The 24,046-nt window shown below is 36.1% G+C and overlaps 1 protein-coding gene across 1 annotated transcript in view; it reads right to left on the bottom strand.

Annotated features, from left to right (window-relative positions):
• LOC145263082 (DBH-like monooxygenase protein 1) overlaps window positions 1-24,046 on the bottom strand; it is a 101,357-nt gene that overhangs the window by 69,490 nt on the left and 7,821 nt on the right. The window contains exons 3-5 of the mRNA XM_080119957.1: window positions 20,102-20,260; window positions 8,866-8,949; window positions 6,432-6,611 (exon numbers count right to left, since the gene is read on the bottom strand). Of these exons, the coding sequence (XP_079976083.1) occupies window positions 6,432-6,611; window positions 8,866-8,949; window positions 20,102-20,260 (423 nt within the window). The remainder of the gene's footprint in view (window positions 1-6,431; window positions 6,612-8,865; window positions 8,950-20,101; window positions 20,261-24,046) is intronic.

The raw sequence follows: 24,046 nt of genomic DNA, 5'->3' as shown, positions 1-24,046 counted from the left end.
AGAGGCTAGAGCCCATGAGTAAGCCAGACACTTGTTTATAGGTGTGGTTAAGAAATGTGACGTGTGTGTTGTCAACAATCACTCGGAGAAGTTGGTGGATAATAAAGCTAAATAGAATTATCTCCCTTACAACATAATTTAACCGGTACTGCATATTACAATAAAAAAATATATAAATAAGTGTCTATATACGTAAACAAAGACAGAGTATTATAGCTACAAAATAAAACAAATAAATAACATAAATGCTCAACAGATTAAGCCCGAATCACCTTCTTAACACACGAATACAGATACATAAAAGATAAAACAAAACAAAAACTTTAAAAAACTACTATAAACAAAAGAACACAAAATAAAAGCATCAACAACGGTATCAGAAAAACGGGGGGGGGGAATATATATATATAATACATTACAAAGAGATAAAATAAGGTCTTAAACTGTTATCTTCTCCCCCACCCCTCACACAACAGGTCACGTGAATCTTCACTGCGATACTATTATTGTAAAGAATGAAGCCCCTTGTCCGCATAATAATAACAACAATAACAATCATAATAATAATAATAACGATAACAATAGCAATAATAATAATAATAATAATAAATTATACAATGTTGTATAAAATAAAGGAAAAATAATATATATATATATATATATATATATATATATATATAACTAAAGCATACAACAGAAATAATAAAAAATAAATAAGTAAAATAAAATTACCCGCAACTGACCCTGCCCTGTTTCTGCAGTCCTGTCACGTTCTTTTCCGCCATCTTGAATCCACTTTTGTCTTTTGAAGAAGAGAGGTCCCTTTCTCTCGAAATTAATCAAAGTTCCATACCACCCACGGACTTTACATACACCGGACATACCAGCAACTTGGTTATAAATAATTATACATTGAGGTGAGGAAAGATGGACGAATAAAGGCTAGACACTCATCTACTCAAGCATACCCGTCTACATTTGTTTGTTTTTCTTTCTTTACTTTCATAATTCCGGTCTTTCTCCGCATTGTCTTTGGCTTTAAAAAAAAATTCTATATATTTATTTACCAACAATGCTTCAAGCAAACTACTACCTACTCTTATATATATATATATATATATATATATATATATATATATATATATATATATATATATATATATATATATATATATATATGATGAAAATTATGGAAATAATATTCTGATGTGATGGAGAGATGAAAAAGGAACAAACTAAATTATATGTTCATCAACGTTTTGTCTTTATTTCAAGACTTCCCCGGGATGATTAATTTGAATAAAATAAAATACCAGTGCAATATTTGAAAATATATTTGTTGTTTTGATACAGTGAAAAATATATCTTTGTTCTATTTCAGAACGAAAAAAGTGGTTAGCATTCAAAATATGTATAGCGTTGTGGCATAGAGTAAGTGATATTTTTAACGTCATATAACCGTTAGATATGAAAAAAGACATGCTGCAATTTCTGTTTTTTTTTTTTTGCTGTTGTTGTTTTTTTTGTATGCATATAGCATTTATAATTTAAATATTTTGATGTGTAATTAAAATGAAATGAGTGTTTCCTTGTTTTTATTATTGATTGATTATATGTATTAATTATTATGGGTATTATTTTGTGTGCTGAAAATAAGTTAACCTGTGTCTAAATTTAAGTTCTGTTCAGTTAATGTAAGTATACTGAATAGGAGGTAAATTGTAGAAACCTCTACGCTGTTTAATTATGCTTTAGTTTGCAATAAGTGGTGATTCAAGTCTTCGTCAAGATTTATTTTTAATGAATTTAACGAGTTTAGCTTGAAATTAAAAGAATGATCATGCTGCAATGAATAAGAGAATAGTGCATTCAGGGAATTGCTATTCTCCGACTTTCTTTGGGTGATTGGGTTTCGATCCTGGCTTGAGGTAGTTGCCTGCCTAGCTGCACTGATGAGCTGTGAAACGGCGAAACTACCGTATGTGAATGACTATGTCTCCCTATCTAAGGTTGAGCATATTAGGAAGTGATATACAAATTACGATTAGCGTATGAAGCGATGTTCTTTGTGTAAACAAATTGAGCTTAGGTATTTGGAAAATGTCAAAACATTGTTAATTCACTACCCGCATAGCAGCAGCCGTATAGCATAATGGTTAGAAGCTCGGACTGTCGTTTGGATGATCGAGTTTCGATCCAGCGTGAGGTAGTTGCTTGTCTAGCCGCACTGATGAGCTGTGAAACAGCGAAACAGTACTGTATGTGGATGACTATATATATATATATATATATATATATATATATATATATATATATATATATTATGTTCATTGAGCCGTTTTTCTTGCTCCTTTTGATGATAATTATAGCACTTAGCCCAATTATACAGTATTACTGAGGAGATACATAGATACTTTAAAACACCTTACGAATAACAAAAGCATCAACATATCACCAGCAGATAAAGGTGGTGCTATAGTAGGTGTATCAGAAGTGGCCATTAAAAATGATAAGAACTTTAATAATTCAACTAACTATCTTTCGAAGTTTATAACTACTTAAAAAATGTAATTCAAATCCTTTTTTTTTTTTCAATTAATTAAAGGAGCAAAGACCAAATTTTTAAAAAATAACAGGTTTAATAGCAAATTATGCAATATTTGTTTTTTTAAATCGGTTTTCTGTAAAAAAGATTTAAAGAAAATAAACGTATTTTAACTTGCTTCGATAAAATATATGTATATATAAATGCCAAAAAATCACTTACCTATAAAAAAATACTATTTAATGGGTAGTTCCATTCTTCATTGTTAAGAATTTATCCATATTTATATTTTAAATTCCATGTATTTTTTAAATAAAAGAATTTTTTTAAAAACAAGTATTTGAAAACCCCGCCATTATGTAAACATTATTATGGTGTTTAGCCAAACGTTGAACCGGTGTTTCATTTTGTTTTGAACTACGGATGAACAGAAGGACGTAAAAGACCACGTCCGCGTTAGCCATCTAACCTTGCGCTTGAAGAAATTTGTGACTCCATAGCTGAAAACTAGTCACATTTTACTTATAAGGTTTTGGCTTAAAAAAACAGTCAAAGAATTTTTTTTTCTTTCTCAAAGAAATACATGAGTTTTTGATTAAATATATTTTATTTACACTTTATGGGGTGAATTTTTTTTTTTTTTTTTTAATATCTAAAAAAAAAACATTGAATTAAATAAAAATAATTTTCGTAATAAAACGAAACTTTCTGTGCAATATAAGAAGATTATAAGGTTTCATTAAAAAAAATCAACGTGGTTTTAAAAAAAAAGTTTTAAACTTTGGACTTTACAGGTAAATTTGCAAATAACTGTATTTTTTTGTTTGTTTGTTTTAAATTAGCTTATTTTATTTATTGATCTTTTATCTTCAATTTGTGATATATAAATTTGAGGTGAGAAAATTAATTATTTTCATTTTAATGGACATTTCAAAATGGGGGGGGTGAATTAAAAAATACCTTGAACCTGAAAATATCGTAAAAATTAAGCCAATAGAAAAATTTTGATAGATTTTTAAAGTGAAAAAAATGAAAAAAAAATTAACTCGTAAAATCCAATTGATTTCATTACGTAAACAAAATGGCTGCATAAAGGTGCGCCGGCACTTTGTAAACACTGTTTTTTTTTTAAATAAAAAATAATATTTCTATTATTTTTTAAACAACTTAAATAGTTTATTTTGGAAGTATATTCCATAAAGAAAATAAACAACCTATTTTAAAAAGAGAAATTACGAGTTTTTTTATATTTTATTCACAGTTTTTTTTGTTAGGGGTGTCAAAAATTCCCCCGAAATTCTGACACATCTAGTGCTATAGTCGTCTGTGACCGATTTCTTGTATCTGGGAATTTCAGCTTCCTCTTCTTTTAGTGTTTGGCTCGCATCTAATTCCTCAAACTAATGTGAGTGAAGAATTTGCGTGGGCAGAGAAGGCAGGTAAATATTGGATTGGGGGGGGGTCGCTCTGCTCGTTTTGTTTGTTTGTTTTTTTCCTGCCTGCCTCTTTATCTCCGCCTTCTGTTTCTCTTTTCTGTTTCATATTGTTTGGCACCGGAATGAGTGATCGACGCCACAGGTACCGGTCCTGGGTTGTTGTTTCCCTCAGGTGTGAATGCCAAATCCAGTGTTTTTCCGGGTGATTGCGAGTTGCTCTTTGTATCATTGTAGAGGGCGACCGCTTTTTTCTATGGCTAGCTCTGATTATAGTGTATGTCGAGGGAGCCCATTCTCATCCATTCTGAGAACGTGCCCCAATCAACAGAGCCTGTGCCTCATGATGATGGCCTCACTACTGCAGCTGTTTGCTCTCGAGAGAGCGCTTGTGTTGGTAACATCGTCATACTATGCTACAGCAATCACGGAGAAAATTTAAATTTAAAGTAAATATCTACACTACTAGTGTTACATGATAAGGGCTGTCCCCTTTTCATGTAAGTATAAAAATAGAGAGATTAGTTAAAATGAAAATGAAATAGCAATAGACAAATTCGAACCTCGTAATTTAGGTTTAGAAATAGATTACGTGTGAGAATTTAAAAATGTAAAACAAACGTTTGTTTAGAATATAGATAAAATATTTCAAGAAAAGAATGTTAACTGTCAAGTTTGTTATGAAATTTTAAATTGAAAGAATGTAGCTTATAAGATAATGTTTTTAACATATTGGAAAAATAGGTTACTGAGTATAGGTTAAAATTCCTTTTGTAGAAATAGGAAAAGTTTTGGACACGTATATCCAGAACACGTGAAAGAAGGCACATGTTTTAACATGTGTATGACGTCACGGAAAATAGAAAGTTCTAGGGATAGAGAAAAACTTTAGTTAGAAGACAGTCAGTGAGAAGACGGTCAGAGAGACAGTCAGTCGTTTAGGAAGCGAGACGTCACTTCAAGAAAAAAATGTGAAACTTTGAATTCTTGATGATAGGAACAACGGCCGGTCGTGACGAAATAAACCATCATGTGTTTTATAAAAACGTCGTCTTGTCTTATGATTCTTACAAAAAGGTAAAGTGAAAATTGTTTTATATATTTATGTTATAAAATGTCGTTTCATACACATCTCGACTTCTCATATCCACAATGAGAATCTACATCATGTCTACACAATGTCTGAACAGTGAACACTATGTCCTCACTCAAAGAGCTTCTTCTCCCATTCTACACATCTAAGGAATGAACATTTAAAATATAAGAATCATAACATGAGCAATCTCTCTAGAACTCACTAAGTCTCTTACAACAAAAAATCTCTCTCTCTCTGAGTCTTTCAACACCCCTCTTAATAAAATTCTACAAGACAAACACTCTAATAAAACTCTCTCAATGAAACCCCTATATAACACTAGCAGACAAAAATACATACGGCAACAGAAACTTAAAACTGTAAACAAAAGTATAGAAACACACACACACACACACACACACACACACACACACACACACACACACACACATATACATGGTGGAACGATAAAATTGTCGCCTTAGAAAAGACAAGCTGATTCAATTTCCTTTTCATGAAAACCTGTTTGTTTTTTTTGTTGTTGCAGACCATCTACTAGTTGGCCAGTTGTGTACAAATCTAAAGAGTGATAGGAGCCTTCTATCATGTCTGAAAGTGACACAATGTTCAACGAGTGAGATTGGAGATGCACCACTGTACAATTCATGCTCTCTACCAATCTAAGTTATGAGACAACAGGACCATTGTCAGCACCCTCAAAATTCATCGCTGGATTGCCACGAATAACAGGAACATGCCCAACGTGATGAACACAAAGTTTCTGGCTACGGTTATGGTCTTTAGTGTTGTTTTAAATGAAGGCCACATTATGCCACCTTACATCTTCGAAGTTGGTTTGAAAGTCAACACCAAAGTGTACCTGGATATGCTGAAGAGTGTGATGACCCCCTGATGCAATCAGGTGGCCATTGGCAGACCCTGGGTGTGGCAACAGGACGATGCCGGTCCACAATTCCAAAGATATTCAGGTTTGGCTTCGAAATGAGTGCTACGACTTTGTACCCTTCTCTCAGTGCCCCCTCCTCCACCAACCTGAACCCGCTGGACTATTTCGTCTGGTCAAACGTCGAGAATATCACCAACATGACCTCACACAACACCAAACCCAGTCTGATCGCTGCCATCTGCCATGTATTCGCTGAGCTCCCGCCGGCACTTGTGAAAAAAAGGCATTGACACCTATCAAGGCGGTGATTGAGGCTGAAGGCGGCTACATTGAATAGATGCACAGCTCTACTACATAATCAAGTTACCTAACTTGATTTTTTTGATAAAAGTTTTAAAATAAAGCTGTAGTGTTGTTTTGTTTAGGGCGACAATTTTATCGTTCCACCCTTGCGTGTGAAATTCCTCTTACCGAACCACCAATGGCCCAACCGAAAATCAAGTTTCGACATGACTCCCATTTATCCGGCATGTTCTCCCCATAACAGCGGTGACCTTTTTCGTCATCCGGTACCGGATTCTCTGTATTGCACTCATAAAGCAGCATGTGATGAACAAAAAACTCATTGCCCTTCGTTATGACCGGCGAAATCTGAAAGACAAAACAAAATCATAAGGTAAATCATTATAACCAAGCTTTATAATATACTAGTAGGAATAGGAGATCGGCTTCACAATCTAGCCTCCCTATTTCCTCTTTAATCACAGAAGAAACATTGGCTATATCGTTACTTTTATGGTAAATGTTCAACTGGACTTCAATCTATGACCCCCCCCCCCGCTCAGGCAGTAAAGTTTTTGCAAAAAGTATTTGTCTAGCTACAACAACCGTATCTATCTGCGACTAAAATTAAACGAAAATTCCATGAGCAGAGTTTCTTTCCTAGAACTGTCCCTCTGTGGAAAACCCCGATTCCATGAGCCAAGGGTTAGAACTGCTATCATCTGGATGGTTAAATGTTCAATCTATAGTCTACCCAAACTGATGAGTTGTGATAAAGCGAAGCAGTAGTGTATGCAGATATATATATATATATATATATATATATATATATATATATATATATATATATATATATATATATATATATATATATGACGTATTTTTATTATTATTCTTATGCTTTTGCAGACGTTAAATGGATTTCTTTTTAAGATTTTTTTAATCAAGTCCTTTTTCATTTCAAGGGAAGACTTTCAACCTGTTTTTTGAGGAACATACATTTGTCGTTTATGAACTGTTTGTGGGCTTCCGCTATTGAATTTTTTTTATTCAAAGCTTCTTCAGACTATATATATATATACACTAACAAAAGTACCCGTCGTTGACTGGGTTCAAAAACAGCCTACAGAAAATGGACTCTGATTTATGAAAGTATGATAGGTTATGAAAAGGAAGGGTTGTAAAGAGACAGCTTCGAATCAAAACCAAAGCAAAATATGATGAAAGTAAAAATAAAATAGATAAACCCCAAAATTTATTATACCATACCTGTTCACACTGAAACACTTATCACAATATTCTGTGGATCTATATTAAAAAACCTTGTTAAACTTTGTGACAGATTTCCATTCTATGGAGGTCAGGCGCGAACGAACATCCCATAATTTTATTATACCATATTTCTTCAAACTGAAATATAATTATCACAGATAAATATGAAAAGTCTTTTTTAAAGTCTGTGCCTATTTCCATTCTATGGAGGCCAGGTGCGAACGCAGACCCCCACAATTTTATTATACCATCCCTATTTAAGTTAAAACATACTTATTAAAGTATTCTTATGTACATCTATATAATGAAAAAAATTTGTAAACGTTTTTTTTTTAATTCTTAAATTTTTTATTTTCATACTTTGGGGGCCAGGTGCGAACGCAGATCCCTCAATTTTAATGAATCACCGTTCTGCCAGATCAAACATACCCATTCCTGTGTCTCGATACATCTTCTATCACTCTATCACACACACACACACATACACACACACACATACACACACACATTCAGCTTTATATTATAGATATATATATAAGAACAAATAGTTAATAAAACATGTTAAAAACACTTTGAAAAAGAGTATATGTATATATATATATATATATATATATATATATATATATAACTATTTCATTTAATCACATAAATTAAGCTACACTGTGTAGCTTAATCGCCATATATATTTCATAACTTACTATATTTGTGTGTGTGTGTATATGTATCTATGTATATATACATATATGTATGTATATGTATATATATGTATGTATGTATATGTAAATATATATATATGTATATATGTATATATGTATGTATATATATATATATATATATATATATATATATATATATATATATATATATATATATATATGAAGGAAAGTCAGTAGTATCTATTGTCCATTAGGCCACGGACCCTGGATAGAGCTAGACCTAGAGCTACTGACTATCAACTTGATTGTTGCTGATTCGATTCTGAGTTCGGGATGGGCCCTGGTCTAACCACACTGATTAGTCACAATACAATGAAACATTATGTCTGTGGATGATCATATATATATATATATATATATATATATATATATATATATATATATATATATATATATATATATATATATATGCGTGTGCTTCGGATTTTGGAGATGTAATCGAACATTCCTAAAGGATAGACTGATGTTCAGCTCCTTAAATAACGCTTTGTCTTACTGAATGAGAGAAATTAACGAGTTAGTGTTTAGTTTAATTTCCAGAATAAATTACTTTCTCTGTGTTAATTTTTTTTATGTCAAACAATACACTGCAATATATTCGTATAAACATACATATTTATATATACATATTTTACCTTGATCACATGCATTTTCTCCGTATAAGCAGGAACCTGTATACGCTGGCACCAATAGGTTGTGGTGTCATCAGGAATTACAGTCTGGAATGAAAAAAAATATAAATATATTAACCATTTAACCATTACAAACCTTGATTTTGTGCAGAAATTCTATGTACCTAACTTAATTTATTCTTGAAACACGTGTCTGTATCAAATTCAACTTCAATCGCCACCAACGCTCGCAAGAGTAACACAATAACCTCGTGACTGTAAACGACAATCTCCCTTCTTTCCACCCCGTCTAATTTGTATGTGTGCTCTCTGTTTTCTCGCGAGATCACAGTTTATAAAACACCAGGCACCATCTTTTTTTCTCTTTTCCCACCCAACACTTCCCTATGGCAAGTCCACCCCTCCTCCGTCACGCCACCGCTCGCATGCACATCCACACAATGCACAAATCCTAGGCCCAACTCTTTTCCTGATCTACATTAATGATCTTCCAAATCACATCCTTACATCATTTGTAGACATTTATGCTGATGATACTACCATTTATGGCAGCACATCTAAGACAGTAAACGACCAAGTTCTCTCCAATTCTCTCTCCTCTGATCTTGAGCATGCAGTACAATGGGGAAAGGAGTGGCTGGTTACTTTTAATGCATCTAAAACCAAGCTTCTCTCTTTACATCATCAACATTCTGATCCACATCTGGCATCAACTGAAATGAATGGCTCTCGTCTTCAGGAGGCCTCAAGTTTTGACAAGCTTCTGGACTTGACCGTTACTCCTGATCTTAAATGGAACATGTACATCAAATCTGTTGCCAAGGCCACTAGAAAAATGGTGGGATCTTTGTATCGATCCAATAGATATCTCACTGCTGATGCAATTCTCTATCTATATAAGAGCCAGGTACGTCCAAGGATGGAATACTGTTGCCACATCTGGGCAGGAGCTGCTAGAAAGGACTTGTCCTGCCTTGATAGAGTTAAAAATAGACTTCATAGCCTCGTAGGAGATGTCCTTTTCTCTTCCCTACAACCTCTATCTCACAGAAGAGATGTTACGAGTTTGTCTCTGATGTATCGTTATTTTCATGGAAAGTGTTTGACTGAGCTTCAATCTATGGTCTTCCCTCGCCAAACTTTCACAAGAAACACTCGTTTAGTTGAAAACACTATCTATAATTCCCCCCACTCTTTATCTGTGCCTAAACCTAAACCTAGATTCCATGAACAAAGCCTCTTTCTTAGAACAGCACGCCTGTGGAATTGTCTTCCGTTTTCCTGCTTTCCGGCTGACTATAATATGGTTGTCTTCAAGTCTAACATAAACAAGTTCTTGATGAGCCGTTCCATATAAATTAACAAATTTACCAAATTGATTACTATATTGTCTAATTTCTACTGTACACTCTTTAACCCTTATCCTTGAGTGGCCTCTTGGCCTTGATAATGTGGTGATGCCTAAGTAAAAAAAAAAAGTACGCTACTCTAGTGAGTATATCTTTATGGGTTGGCCCCCTGGTCTTTATAGAGATCATTTTGTAGCGTCTTTATGTATAACTAAGAACCACACAGACATTTGATATGATTGTTTTAGCTAAGGAACAAAATCAATTTGCATATATATATATATATATATATATATATATATATATATATATATATATATATATATATATATATGTCGGCCTCTTTAATAACTCGGTTCTTTTTGCCAGATCATGATATTAGAATCATTAGATCGGTATGGACGGACGTCTTGATATTTGAAAATAAATGTTTAAATTTCAACCATATTTCTCGCGGTTAAAGTTGGCGGTGTGGGTGTTTTCCTTGCTAATGGAGTCAGAGATGGCCTTGTGGCCGGGTTCGAATCTCCTGACCGGCAGTAATCTTGACACGCTGGACTGGTGATTTCCTGAAGGATAAAACACAAGTGTCTGTAGGTATTAATTATGTTAATATGCCAATAAAATCAAATTCAATATTAACTGACTCAGTCAATTAAGCTTCATGATTATCTGTTTTCATAATTGAGTATGATTACTTAACCTGTGGAAAACAACAACCTCAGATTATATATAATTTTATATATATATATATATATATATATATATATATATATATATATATATATATATATATATGTACACACACACGTGAGAAGGCTGGGTGCTGTATGCACCGAGTTGTAGAAATTTCCAGGTTGGTAACTTGAGGCGCATTAATTCACTAGCAGTCTGTAGCTATTTAATAATTATTATAATAATTAATAATTATATATACATACATATATATATATATATATATATATATATATATATATATATATATATATATATATATATATATATATATATAAACTAGCAAAAGTACCCGTCGTTGACTAGGTTCAAAAACAGCCTACAGAAAATGGATTCTGATTTATGAAAGTACTAGCGTGGGGTACCCGGCGATGCCCGGGTGTCTTAAGGTAAATCAAAACTCCGGGGTGTGGGGTGTTAAATAATAAAAAAAGAATGTTTTGGTAGGTAAGTTTGAGAATCGAACCCGTACCCTTTTGTAAATTAATGTGTGAAAAAAAAAACGGGCGATGTTACTCATTAGGCCACCGCGACATACAAAATACACAGAAAAACAGGCATGCGCAATAAAAGTTAACTCTGCTGCTTCCATTTGACCTAATTAAGAAGGTCAAATAGAAATCACGCAGTTGTTTACCCAAATTTGACTGTTTTTCCCCCAACAGATGTTGGGGAGGGGAAAGCAGCTCCCAATTGTCCAGATTGAATAGCAACTGTCTGATATACAAGATTGATCAAAGCTGATTGCTTCTGGACCTTTTTCCCGGCGCAATGCCAAAAACGTCCGTTTGAGTTTAGTTTCACTTTATTTATACTAAAAAGCCCAATCAACATGCGCAAAGCGAAAATAACAATAATTTTATAAAAGTTGACGTAAATAAATCTATACGCTATGCGCTTTCCTAATTCCTAGATATTATTATATAGGACCTATATAAACAGTTTTAAGCGATAGTAACGAACCTGGGATCGTATGCAAGAAAAGACTTTGCCAGACATACACGAAATGGTCACACACATTTTGGCTTTTAAATATATAGACTAGCGGGGGCGTACCCGGCGTTTCCCGGGTGTTTTTCGGTGTGCGTATGGGGGGGGGATAAGTAATAACCCTGAAACGATGTTAAAAAAATCGGAAAAACCAAAAAAAAAAAAAACAGCGAAAAAAAAACTCTGCTGTGTGTATAGGGGGAAGTAAACTAAAGAATAAGCGAAGTAAAAAAAAATAAAGAATGTAAAAGAAAAAAAATAGTTTTGGTCATGAGGCTGGATTGAACCCGGAACGCGGAGGTGAAACTAACTCCAACCACTTAACTGTCTAGGCTAAGAGTAAGAGGAATTGATTATAGTGTTAAAATAAGGGTTATAAAGCGAGTGAAAGAGGTTTGATAGACAGATAGTCACTAAATGAGGTCATCGCGGGAGCGTTACGAGATGACGTAGCAGTATTTTATTTTTTATTAAATTACGTATTTCGTTTCCTGTCTAGACATCTCTCTCTATCTGTCTCTCTCTCTCTCTCTCTCTCTGTTTGCGTTTGTGTATGTCTCTCTCTGTCTCTGTCTCTCTCTCTGTCTCTCTCTCTCTCTCTTTTCTCTCTCTTCGTCTTCCTTAAAATGGCGTCTGGCTGGGTTTTTTTGTAAAAACTTCGATCGTTAATATTTTTTGTAAGCATATTTTTTTTTTTACTTCACATTTTTGGCTTGTTATTTTTCGTTTAACTATCGTATCTAACTATTTTGAATGTGCTAATAACTTTGGTAACGTTGCCATAGCGTAGAAGTTCATAGTTTAGCTTGTGTAAGGGTTAATTTTTTTTACCGATAACATGTTTTTGTAAATTCAGACTGCCATTAGAGCTTGCTGACGTCAAAATCACGTGACATGACTCAGCGGGTTTTAAATAAAAGTTGACCCAAAATAAACGGCCCCGTGTATACTTTACGTAGAAGAGTTGGCGCCCGTATTTTTTGGGGCAGTTATAAATCGATTTAAAAATATGTAATGTTTAACATTGAAATGTCACGTTTTTTGGGGCCCCCCCCCGCACTTCTGATGGTCCTTTTGGGCTAATTTTTCGATATTTGTCGTCTGGGGGGTGGGGCTTTAATATGATACCAAGTTTGTAAATTTTTGTTCCGTCGGTCAAAAGTTTTTAGCAGACACACAAACATACATACATACATACATACATTTTCGCTTTTATATATATAGACTAGCGAGGGGTACCCGGCGTTGCCCGGGTGTTTTTCGGGGTATGTGCAAAAAAAAACAGGTGCCCGTGAAAAAAAAACGAAGCCTTCACGACGCGCAGTTGGAAAATAGTAAAGTGTTAAAAAAAACAGGTGCGCGTTTTTGATTGACGTGACGGCGATAGGTATTCAGCAGTTACGATTTTGTGCAGGACAGTTTTGAATAAATCGGTTTCTTTGTTTTTAAAAACCCACTCCTGATTTATTAGGAAGAGCGAAATGAAAGCTACAGTCTGATATGACGAAATCGACATTGAACAAACGTTACTTAGCTCTCTTGAGACAACTGGCTTTCGGCCTGTTGGATTTATTTGCTACCTCACCGAGCAAATTAGGCACAAGGCCAATTTTTAATGTGAGGAGTGAAGGGAGGGGAAAGGGAAAAAGGGGACCAGCTCCCGCGAGGAGGGAAATGGGAGCTGGTTAAAGGTCAAGCATGTGGGGTTGCCCCCACATCTGGTCTTTGCTAGTCATAGCTAGTCCTAGCTAATCCTAGCTTGCAGCATCTGTCGGAACAGATACTACACTTTGATCATGTCACCCGGGCCCCGGAAGGCGCGCGGGCAAGCGGCCTGTCGGCCTGTTGGTATTTATTTGCTCCCCCACCGAGCAAATTAGGCACAAGGCCGATTTTTATTGTGAGGAGTGAAGGGTGGGGGAAGGGAAAAAGGGGACCAGCTCCCGAGAGGAGGGAAATGGGAGCTGGTTAAAGGTCAAGCATGTGGGGTTGCCCCCACATCTGGTCTTTGCTAGTCATAGCTAGTCATAGCTTGCAGTATCTGTCGGAACAGATGGTGTTTATTTGCTCCCCCACCGAGCAAATTAGGCACAAGGCCGATTTTTAATGTGAGGAGTGAAGGGGAAATGGGGACCAACTCCCCGGGGAGTAGGGGAGCTGGATAGTGACAATTGGTATGAAGGGTTGCCCCTACATTGACCAAGGTCTTATATGTGGGGTCGCTCCCACATATGTTCTTTGCTTACAGTATCTGCCGGAACAGATGGTATTTATTTGCTCCCCCACCGAGCAAATTAGGCACAAGGCCGATTTTTAATGTGAGGAGTGAAGGGAGGGGGAAGGGAAAGGGGGGACCAGCTCCCGAGAGGTGGGAAATGGGAGCTGGTTAAAGGTCAGGCATGTGGGGTTGCCCCCACATCTGGTCTTTGCTAGTCATAGCTTGCAGTATCTGCCGGAACAGATACTACACTTTGATCTTGTCACCCGGGCCCCGGAGGGCGCGCGGGCAAGCGGCCTGACGGCCTGTTTATTTATTTGCTTCCCCACTGAGCAAATAAGGCACAAGGCCGTTTTTTAATGTGGAGAGAGAGGGAGGGGGGAGGGAAAGGGGGATCCTGCTCCCGAGAGGTGGGAAATGGGAGCTGGATAGTAACTGTGTTCGTAGGGTGATCCCTACCTTGACCAAGTTCAGATATGTGGGGTTACCCCCACATATGGTCTTTGCTAGTCATAGCTGGTCTTTGCTTGCAGCATCTGCCGGAACAGATGGTATTTATTTGCTCCCCCACTGAGCAAATTAGGCACAAGGCCGATTTTTAATGTGAGGAGTGAAGGGAGGGGGAAGGGAAAAAGGGGACCAGCTCCCGAGAGGTGGGAAATGGGAGCTGGTTAATGGTCAGGCATGTAGAGTTGCCCCCACATATGGTCTTTGCTAGTCATAGCTAGTCCTAGCTAGTCATAGCTTGCAGTATCTGCCGGAACAGATACTACACTTTGATCTTGTCCCCCGTGCCGCCGAAGCGGGTGGGGTGGCCTGATGGCCTGTTGTATTTATTTGCTCCCCCACCGAGCAAATTAGGCACAAGGCCAATTTTTATTGTGAGGAGTCAAGGGAGGGGAAAGGGAAAAAGGGGACCAGCTCCCGAGAGGAGGGAAATGGGAGCTGGTTTAAGGTCAAGCATGTGGGGTTGCCCCCACATCTGGTCTCTGCTAGTCATAGCTAGTCCTAGCTAGTCATAGCTTGCAGTATCTGCCGGAACAGATACTATACCTTGATCATGTCACCCGGGCCCCGGAGGGCGCGCGGGCAAACGGCCTAACGGCCTGTTGTATTTATTTGCTCCCCCACCGAGCAAATTAGGCACAAGGCCAATTTTTAATGTGAGGAGTCAAGGGAAGGGGAAGGGAAAATGGGGACCAGCTCCCGAGAGGAGGGAAATGGGAGCTGGTTAAAGGTCAAGCATGTGGGGTTGCCCCCACATCTGGTCTTTGCTAGTCATAGCTAGTCCTAGCTAGTCATAGCTTGCAGCATCTGCCGGAACAGATACTACACTTTGATCATGTCACCCGGGCCCCGGAGGGCGCGCGGGCAAGCGGCCTGTCGGCCTGTTGTATTTATTTGCTCCCCCACCGAGCAAATTAGGCACAAGGCCAATTTTTAATGTGAGGAGTCAAGGGAAGGGGAAGGGAAAATGGGGACCAGCTCCCGAGAGGAGGGAAATGGGAGCTGGTTAAAGGTCAAGCATGTGGGGTTGCCCCCACATCTGGTCTTTGCTAGTCATAGCTAGTCCTAGCTAGTCATAGCTTGCAGTATCTGTCGGAACAGATACTACACTTTGATCATGTCACCCGGGCCCCGGAGGGCGCGCGGGCAAGCGGCCTGTCGGCCTGTTGTATTTATTTGCTCCCCCACCGAGCAAATTAGGCACAAGGCCAATTTTTAATGTGAGGAGTCAAGGGAAGGGGAAGGGAAAATGGGGACCAGCTCCCGAGAGGAGGGAAATGGGAGCTGGTTAAAGGTCAAGCATGTGGGGTTGCCCCCACATCTGGTCTTTGCTAGTCATAGCTAGTCCTAGCTAGTCATAGCTTGCAGCATCTGCCGGAACAGATACTACACTTTGATCATGTCACCCGGGCCCCGGAGGGCGCGCGGGCAAGCGGCCTGTCGGCCTGTTATTAGAGTCGAGTTTCGCTTTTTTTTATACCAAAAACCAAATGTAACGCGTGCCGCTGTGGGAAATGTGGAATAATTAACGTTTGAAAGTCAATAAAATTAAATAGACAGGCGAGCTCCGTAGATAACTCTGAGATATTACAATTTATAGATGATATAAAAAGTTTTAAGAAATTGTGAACCGAACAAGCGTTTCTCTGAAAGAAGCCTTTTGTGGACATCGAGGAAAAGCGTACATGCATACATTTTCGCTTTTATATTTATAGATGATAGGTTATGAAAAGGAAGGGTTGTAAAGAGATAGCTTCGAATTTGGGGGTATCAAAACCAAAGCAAAATATGATGAAAGTAAAAATAAAATAGATAAACCCCATAATTTATTATACCATACCTGTTTATACTGAAACACTTATCACAATATTCTGTGGATCTATATTAAAAAACCTTGTTAAACTTTGTGACATATTTCCATTCTATGCAGGTCAGGCGCGAACGAATACCCCATAATTTTACTATACCATATTTCTTCAAACTGAAGCATAATTATCAAAGTATACTAACGCAGATAGATATGAAAAGTCTTTATTAAGTTTGTGCCTATTTCCATTCCCTGGAGGCCAGGCGCGAACGCAGACCCCACAATTTTATTATACCATCCCTATTTAAGTTAAAACATACTTATACAAGTATTATTATGTACATCTATATCAAAAACACTTGTAAACGTTTTTGTTTAATTTTTAAATTTTTTATTTCCATACTTTGTGGACCATGCGTGAGCGCAGATCCCACAATTTTAATGAACCACCGTTCTGCCAGATCAAACATACTCATTCCTGTGTCTCGATAAATCTTCTATCATTATATGTAATCAGTTTTTTAAAATAGTCAACCATATAGGAGCCTATTCGTGACCACACACACACACACACACACACACACACACACACACACATTCAACTTTATATTATATATATATATATATATATATATATATATATATATATATGAAAGTCAATGCTAAAGTGTACCTGGATCTGCTGAAGAGTGTGGTGATCCCCTGGCACAATCAGATGGCCACTGGCAGACTCTGGGTGTGGCAGCAGAACTCAACACCGGACCACAAGTTCTAAGAGATCCAGACTTGGCTTCAGAACGAGTGTTCGACTTTGTACTCTCCTTTCACCGGCCTCCTTCTCCCTCGACCCGAACCCACTGCACTACTTCTTTTGGTCATATGTCGAGAACATCACCAACATGACCTCCCACAGCACCAAAGTCAGCCTGATCGCTGCCATCTGCCATGTATTCAATGGTCAATTTTTCATAAATCACTCATTCTAAGTTAACGGGCTCTAACTTTTGCCCGTTTTGAATGGACTTAAAAGTCTAGTATATTTATATTCTTCAAATATTCAGTTTTTAAATGTAATTATTTTATAATGCATAGTCATATAATGGATTGTGTTATGTCGGATAGCGATTAGTGTTAATCTTGACGAAGGTTCAACTAAGTGCAGATCGAAGTGACACAAAGTTTGGGAGTCAAAGGAATAGCCACAAAATAGATAGTAAGGCAAGATCAAACAGGTAAAGTAGAGTAAAACAAGGAGAGGTCACCTGCATAACACATGTATATCGAGGTTGACAAAGAAACTAAGGTTTCAGTCAGTCTGCATATGTAACATTCATGGGTCGAATTGTTAAAAATGCTGTAATAACTGAAAGGAAAACTTTGATGATCGTCAAGAGCGAAATGCGCTCCTAAGATCTCTGTTAGCTGTGTCCACCCATTCAATTTTAATAAGATTAAACTTAGTTAGTTGAAAGAAGACTTGTCCCTCTTAATCACGTGTGAACTTTTTCTCTCCAAATATAAAAACTCTCAGCCGTCTCTATTTTCCTTTTCTGTATACGTTAAAACGGATATTTTTAGAAAAGGTAAAAGAAATTATTTTGTCACTACATACGCTATTTTTCCCTTTAATGTTAAACCATTTTACACATGGCAGGAATGATGACAACAAGATAATGCCAAAATACCTGACTTACAGGGCTCTGGTGAACATTGAAAAGGAGTTAATATCAGAATCTGTCGTCCTTAGGCCATCTCTGCGTCTCTGCCAAGTAAAAATGTGTCAAACACGAACCTGTAAATCTGTGGAGCGAAGATAACAATGCTGTCTTTGCATGTGTTAATTTATTTGTGTGTTCCCAGTTAAACCTTTCTCGACTTCGCAAGGAACTGCTGGACCTTGATAATCTTGGTCTCCAGGATGAAAATATACAATTTTACAGGTCTAACAAACAGCCATTCTCAACGAAGATGATTTTTCGCAGATTAAGGAATCTCGAGCCACAATCCTTGTAGTCTCTGCATAGATGTTCGATAACATCGGTTCTAAAGTTCAACCCGTTTTCATCCCAAACATTGCAATGTTAACGAATAATCTCAAAGCTATGCTATCGATAAATTTGACTCGCGTCAAGACAACACAAGGCACATTGGTTCTACACTCAGCCGTATCAGGGTAGCAAGATCTGGTAAAATGGTAAAATCCAAAAGAGTCGGCCTCTCGTCATTCTTGTAAATGCATTTGTGGCAAGCAAGCCATTCAATGCAGAATATAAAAAGTAATGTTGCATTGATTCACATGAAGCTGACACTCAATGCCTGAAAAGGATAACTTGAAGCGATTCTTTGTTAGCTTTGGTGTTATAGGTAATCTGAAAAAATTCAGGAACAATTTGCTCGAAATCTACGAGAAGAACCTCGATCAAAATCAGACGACATGCCTATGCTTGACGCTACATCATCATCATCATCATCATCATTATCATCATCTAGAATGGTGAGAGTGATTCTCCATCACACATTATATCGATAATTGTACAGACTGACAACCTGGGTGTGCCAAGATCGAATCCAGTTTGTTCCACAGAAACGTTTTCATTTAAGGACGTAAATAACCTGATAAATCAAAAACAAAATGGAATCAGTCCGCTGACGTACCTCTCCATCATACACTATATCGATACTCTATGGCTAACTGGGATAGCTCCAATCTGTTTTCCTGCTTGCCTGAATTTCACAAATAACACTCGTCTAGCTAGAACCACTATCGATAATTTCCTCCACTCTTTATCTGTACCTGAACCTAAACATAAATTCCATAAACAAAACTTCTTTCTTAGAACTACACGCCTGTGAAACTCTGTTCAGTTTTCCTGCTTTCCAACTGACTACAAATATGGTCGTCTTCAAGTTTAATGTGAACAAATTCTTGATGAGCCGTCCCTTAAGTAATCCAATCTACGAATTTTCCGCTACTAACGATTACTATGACATTTTCCCATTGACTACTGCACACTCATTAACCTTATCCTCAAGTGGCCTCTGGGCCTTGATAAGTGGTGACTCCTTTGTAAAAACAAAACAAAACAAAAAGAAAACAAAATAATTAATTTTTCTGCTTACTATAAAACCCGGGGAAATATGTTTCTCGACGTTATGCACAATTGGTAGTCGAACTGACGTTTTACCACTCTCTTTATTATGCGTAGGTTGCCTTTCTTCTCAATATGTTTTTATGCCCATGAAATACTGAGTTGTGCTTTTCTTCAGGCTTTTACCGATCCACAGCAATATTGAAAATACTGATTTACCTGATTGACAGTGATGAGCAGTTTAGTGGCGTTATCCGGACTACTGTACACTCATTAACCCTTATCCTCGAGTAACCTCCGGGCCTGGATAATTAGTGACTCTTTTGTAAAAATCAAAAGCAAAACAAAAACAATGAATTCTTCTGCTTACTATAAAAGCCGGGAAAATATGCCTCTCGACGTTATGCACATTTGGCAGTCGGACTGACGTATCACCACTCCCTTTATTATGCGTTAGTTGCCTTTCTACTTAATATGTTTTTGTGTTCATTAAATATCTTCAGAGTTTTATCGATCCACAACAATATTGAAAATACTTGTTTACCTGATTGACAGCGATGAGCAGTTTAGTGGCGTTATCTGGAATCGGGATTTCCGGCCGTTTCTCTTGCAACAAATATAAACTCTTATAACCACCGACTTTAAAATCCTCCACACTGAATTCTTCGTCGCTGTAAGCCCATAGGATCCGCATTGTGTCGCCCTGTTAAAAAAAAAAAAATAAATAAATAAATGTTGAAAAATATTTCTATAACGGTGTATTGTTATTCAAATTACTGAATTAATATATGTTACGATTTTAACTAATAATAGTAATACGAGAGTCGAAATTTGACCTTGTATTTCCTTTTCGTAACTCTTGTTTCGCTTTTGCGCGAGCCTTTCCTAGTCTCCCACAAAAACACACATTCACATTTCAAGCTATATTACTTGTCATATACATACGCGCACACAAACATATGCGCCCACGTCCACACATGTACATATATTCACGTTCGCGTACATACACTCACATTCACGTGTATATACACACACGCTAATGTAAACACATGTTCTCACACACGCGCACACGTACGCACACAAGGACGACGTCACTTCCCCTTTCAAAGGAAATCCACACATGCGCAAAAGACACACCGGAAACACCTATAAAAGGAAGAGACATGCTGTTTTCAGCCTTTTTAGGGCCAGCTTTCGAGCTGGTCGGTCTACGGACCGACCGCGTACATCACGCCATTTACTATTATGTGGAACAAAAGGCCAACAGACAGTACGAACACTCTTTCTCTCTCTATCTACTACTGGTCCCTGAGAACACCTTCGCGTAGCTGACTGCTAACTGACGTCAACCCTCTATCCTTTTCTTTGTCTACACGATGGACTGCCATTTCTCGTTCTATTACATTACTTACTCCTCTTCCCTACACTTTTTTATTCTTTATACTTCACATTCCATTCGCGATACTTCTGACAAAAAGGAAAGAATTGCTGTTTTCTGGGTCAAAATATATCCTTATAACAATTATCGTTAGCTAGTTTATGACCTTGAAATTCTATTTTTTTTTTGTTTTTTTTTTTTGTTTTTTTTTTTTTGTTTTTGTTTTTGTTTTTTAGCTCCTTACATCAAGTGGCTTCATGCATTGTCTGGGGCAATTTCCATAAATAAAGCAGCAACAATTTATTGCTTAAAATAAAGCTGAGAATATACAATATATATATTTGTGTAACAGAGCACGGACGCGCATAGTGATATATTTGTTTGCATACATGTATGTCGCGTACAGACATCGGCAAACTTACATGTAAAATGCTTATTCCCCCGTAGCCGACATTTTCGTTTTATGTGCATGCCTCACATTCGCAGTGATTCGCTCCCCGTCAAGCATGGATCGGGAGTGATCGGCAATCATCGGTTTAAGCCGAGCGTTGTCCAAATGTTGAAACGTTGAATCAAGTTTTTTTTAATGTAACGTTTTTTATTATTTGGGTGATGCACTATGCAGGGTATTTTTTTCAGTTTATTTATTTATTTATTAAATTAAAGAGCTTGGCGCTCTTTGATTCAGAAATCATTCGGGTTTACGATTCTAGCACCTCATTTGTTTTGATAAGTTTCTTCTTACAATATGAGATTGTCTGCCCCGGTGTTTTCATTTATTTTTCTAAAATGCATAAATTCATTCCCGTGCTTGACATTATCGGCAAGACTGAAATTTAGGTGGCAAAATAATCTCGAACCCTCTAAACATTGATATCGGTAGTTCAGAAGTTAACAATTTTAAATAAGCAGAACTTCTTTTTCTAAAATAGACAATATGAAAACAATTAAAAAACGAATAAACAATTTTTTTTCTTTTATTTTAAACAATATATACATAACTTTTTTAGATTTTAAACTATTTTAAAAGAATAAATACTTATTTATTTTAAACAGAATTTTTTTAAAGTTTTCATCAATATAAACTTTTTTAAAGTTTTCAGCAAAGTTTATACAATATAAACAGAATTTTCTGTATTTTTTATTTTTATCTTAAACAATGTAAATAGAAGTTTGACGTTTATGTATTTTTGGTACCGCGCTATTTTAGAAGAGATTTTTCAGGTTAAATTCAAGTTTCACGATATCTTTTTTTTCTTATTAAATTTTAAAGTGGAAGCACAAATAGTTTCAAAACACCTTCCCTATGTTAAGAATGGCTTTCGAAACAATAACGTTATTATTTCAGCTCAGTACATAAAATACATAACTACCGAACATTTTATAATTTTAAATGGTAAATTTTTACTGGGTTTCCACCTTAACATTTTCTTTTAAAATGACGACTTTTATAAGGTTTTCTGGTATGCTGACAACGAATATCCTATTTAAAATTTCCGCAAATAAGTAGTTTTTCGAATATTAAACGATATATTTTTATTTTAAAAGTGCTGACGCTGCTGACCATTGTTGTGAAAGAGAATACACGTGAAAATTAATAAATCGCAATAGAACACGCGTGTTTAATATTAATTTGTATCGTTTATAACTACTCACGTGATTTAATGATAATCACATGATTCAATTTTGAATTAAAAATAAAAATTTTCTTACATTTCTCAAAATTATAAAGTCCTATTTATATTATTTAAACTTAAATTTTTTTTACATGTTCTGATAATTTAATATTTCTTTTTCTATTAATATTGTTTATCATTAAAATGGTATTCATTGTTTAAAATTATAAAAAAATTGTTTACATTGATTTCATGTTAACGTAACGGTGGCTACAGGATTTTAGTTCCTTTTAGGTGATAGAGGGTTCGGGATTATTTTCCACCTAAACTCCAGTCTTGTCACACTGACACTTTTTAACGAGTTTCGAACTAATTTGGGATTTTTTTTTTTTTTGTGGTTCTTTTTTTTTTTTTTTTTCATTCAACCGATTGGTGAGCTTCCTTTCATTTCCTCTACCCCATCTCTTCCCTCTTTGCTGTCGATGATCGGTCTATAGTCGACCAAAGTAAAGATTTCTAAGGAAATATCCTCATCTCTAGAAAGTTCTTCCACCGGCAATGAATAGCCGTGCCGTAAAAAAATAATTAAATTTTCTTGAAAAAATTATTTTTCCTGTACTCTTTATTTAACAAATTACGATTTTGATAAACAAATTTCACATATTTTTTTTAAAACAATAATTTTAAAACATGTGTGTGTGTGTGTGTGTGTGTGTGTGTGTGTGTGTGTGTGTGTGTGTGTGTGTGTGTGTGTGTGTGTGTGTGTGTGTGTGTGTTATTCATTTATCGATTAGATGAACGCAGATTAATTTCAAACAAAAAATGTAAATTTTTCCAATGTTGCGTTTTTATTATTTTGTATTTTTCTGATAAAATATTCTTACAAATTTTCGCATGCGCGTTTGTGGTTCTGTGTAGTTTTTTGTTTTGTTTTGTTTTTTTTTTTTAGAAAATTTTCCTGCCACATTTATTGCATTCAAATAATTATACGACAATTATAACTCAGATAAGACGTTCATTTTCATACAAAATAAAATTTTTCGTAACTAATCTATATAAATAAAATAGCAGATGTATGTGTGTGTAAATATTTCACAAGCAAGCTCTTAAACTACTGGTCAGATAGCACTGCAATTAACAGGAAATAGTAATTATGTACGAAGGATGGTTTATAACACATAAAATCTTTGTTTGCGTTGATGAATAACGCATACATATCGGCATGATGAAATGCGAAATGTTCTACTGGCTGACATGTTTTTACGTCTTTCTGCGCATGCGCGCATACATTAATTTCTTCAAGACTTCTTCTTTAACTATGTTTGTCTTAATACCAACATCGGCAGAAAACGCAGCTGGAACGCAAAATGTTTGGGTTTCGATGGTAGTAAGGTATATATTTTTTTAACTTTTGTCATCATGTCTTTCTATTAATAAATTGGAATATCTGCATGGTTTTAAATATATTTAAACGTATTTTAGGACAGGCGGAATC

Source organism: Euprymna scolopes, chromosome 38 (genome assembly GCF_053919585.1).
Source record: "Euprymna scolopes isolate OS-2025 chromosome 38, ASM5391958v1, whole genome shotgun sequence".
In the NCBI taxonomy this organism is placed as follows: domain Eukaryota; kingdom Metazoa; phylum Mollusca; class Cephalopoda; order Sepiida; family Sepiolidae; genus Euprymna; species Euprymna scolopes.
The sequence above is the reverse complement of the archived record's forward strand: the minus strand, read 5'-3'. Positions and strand labels throughout refer to the sequence as shown.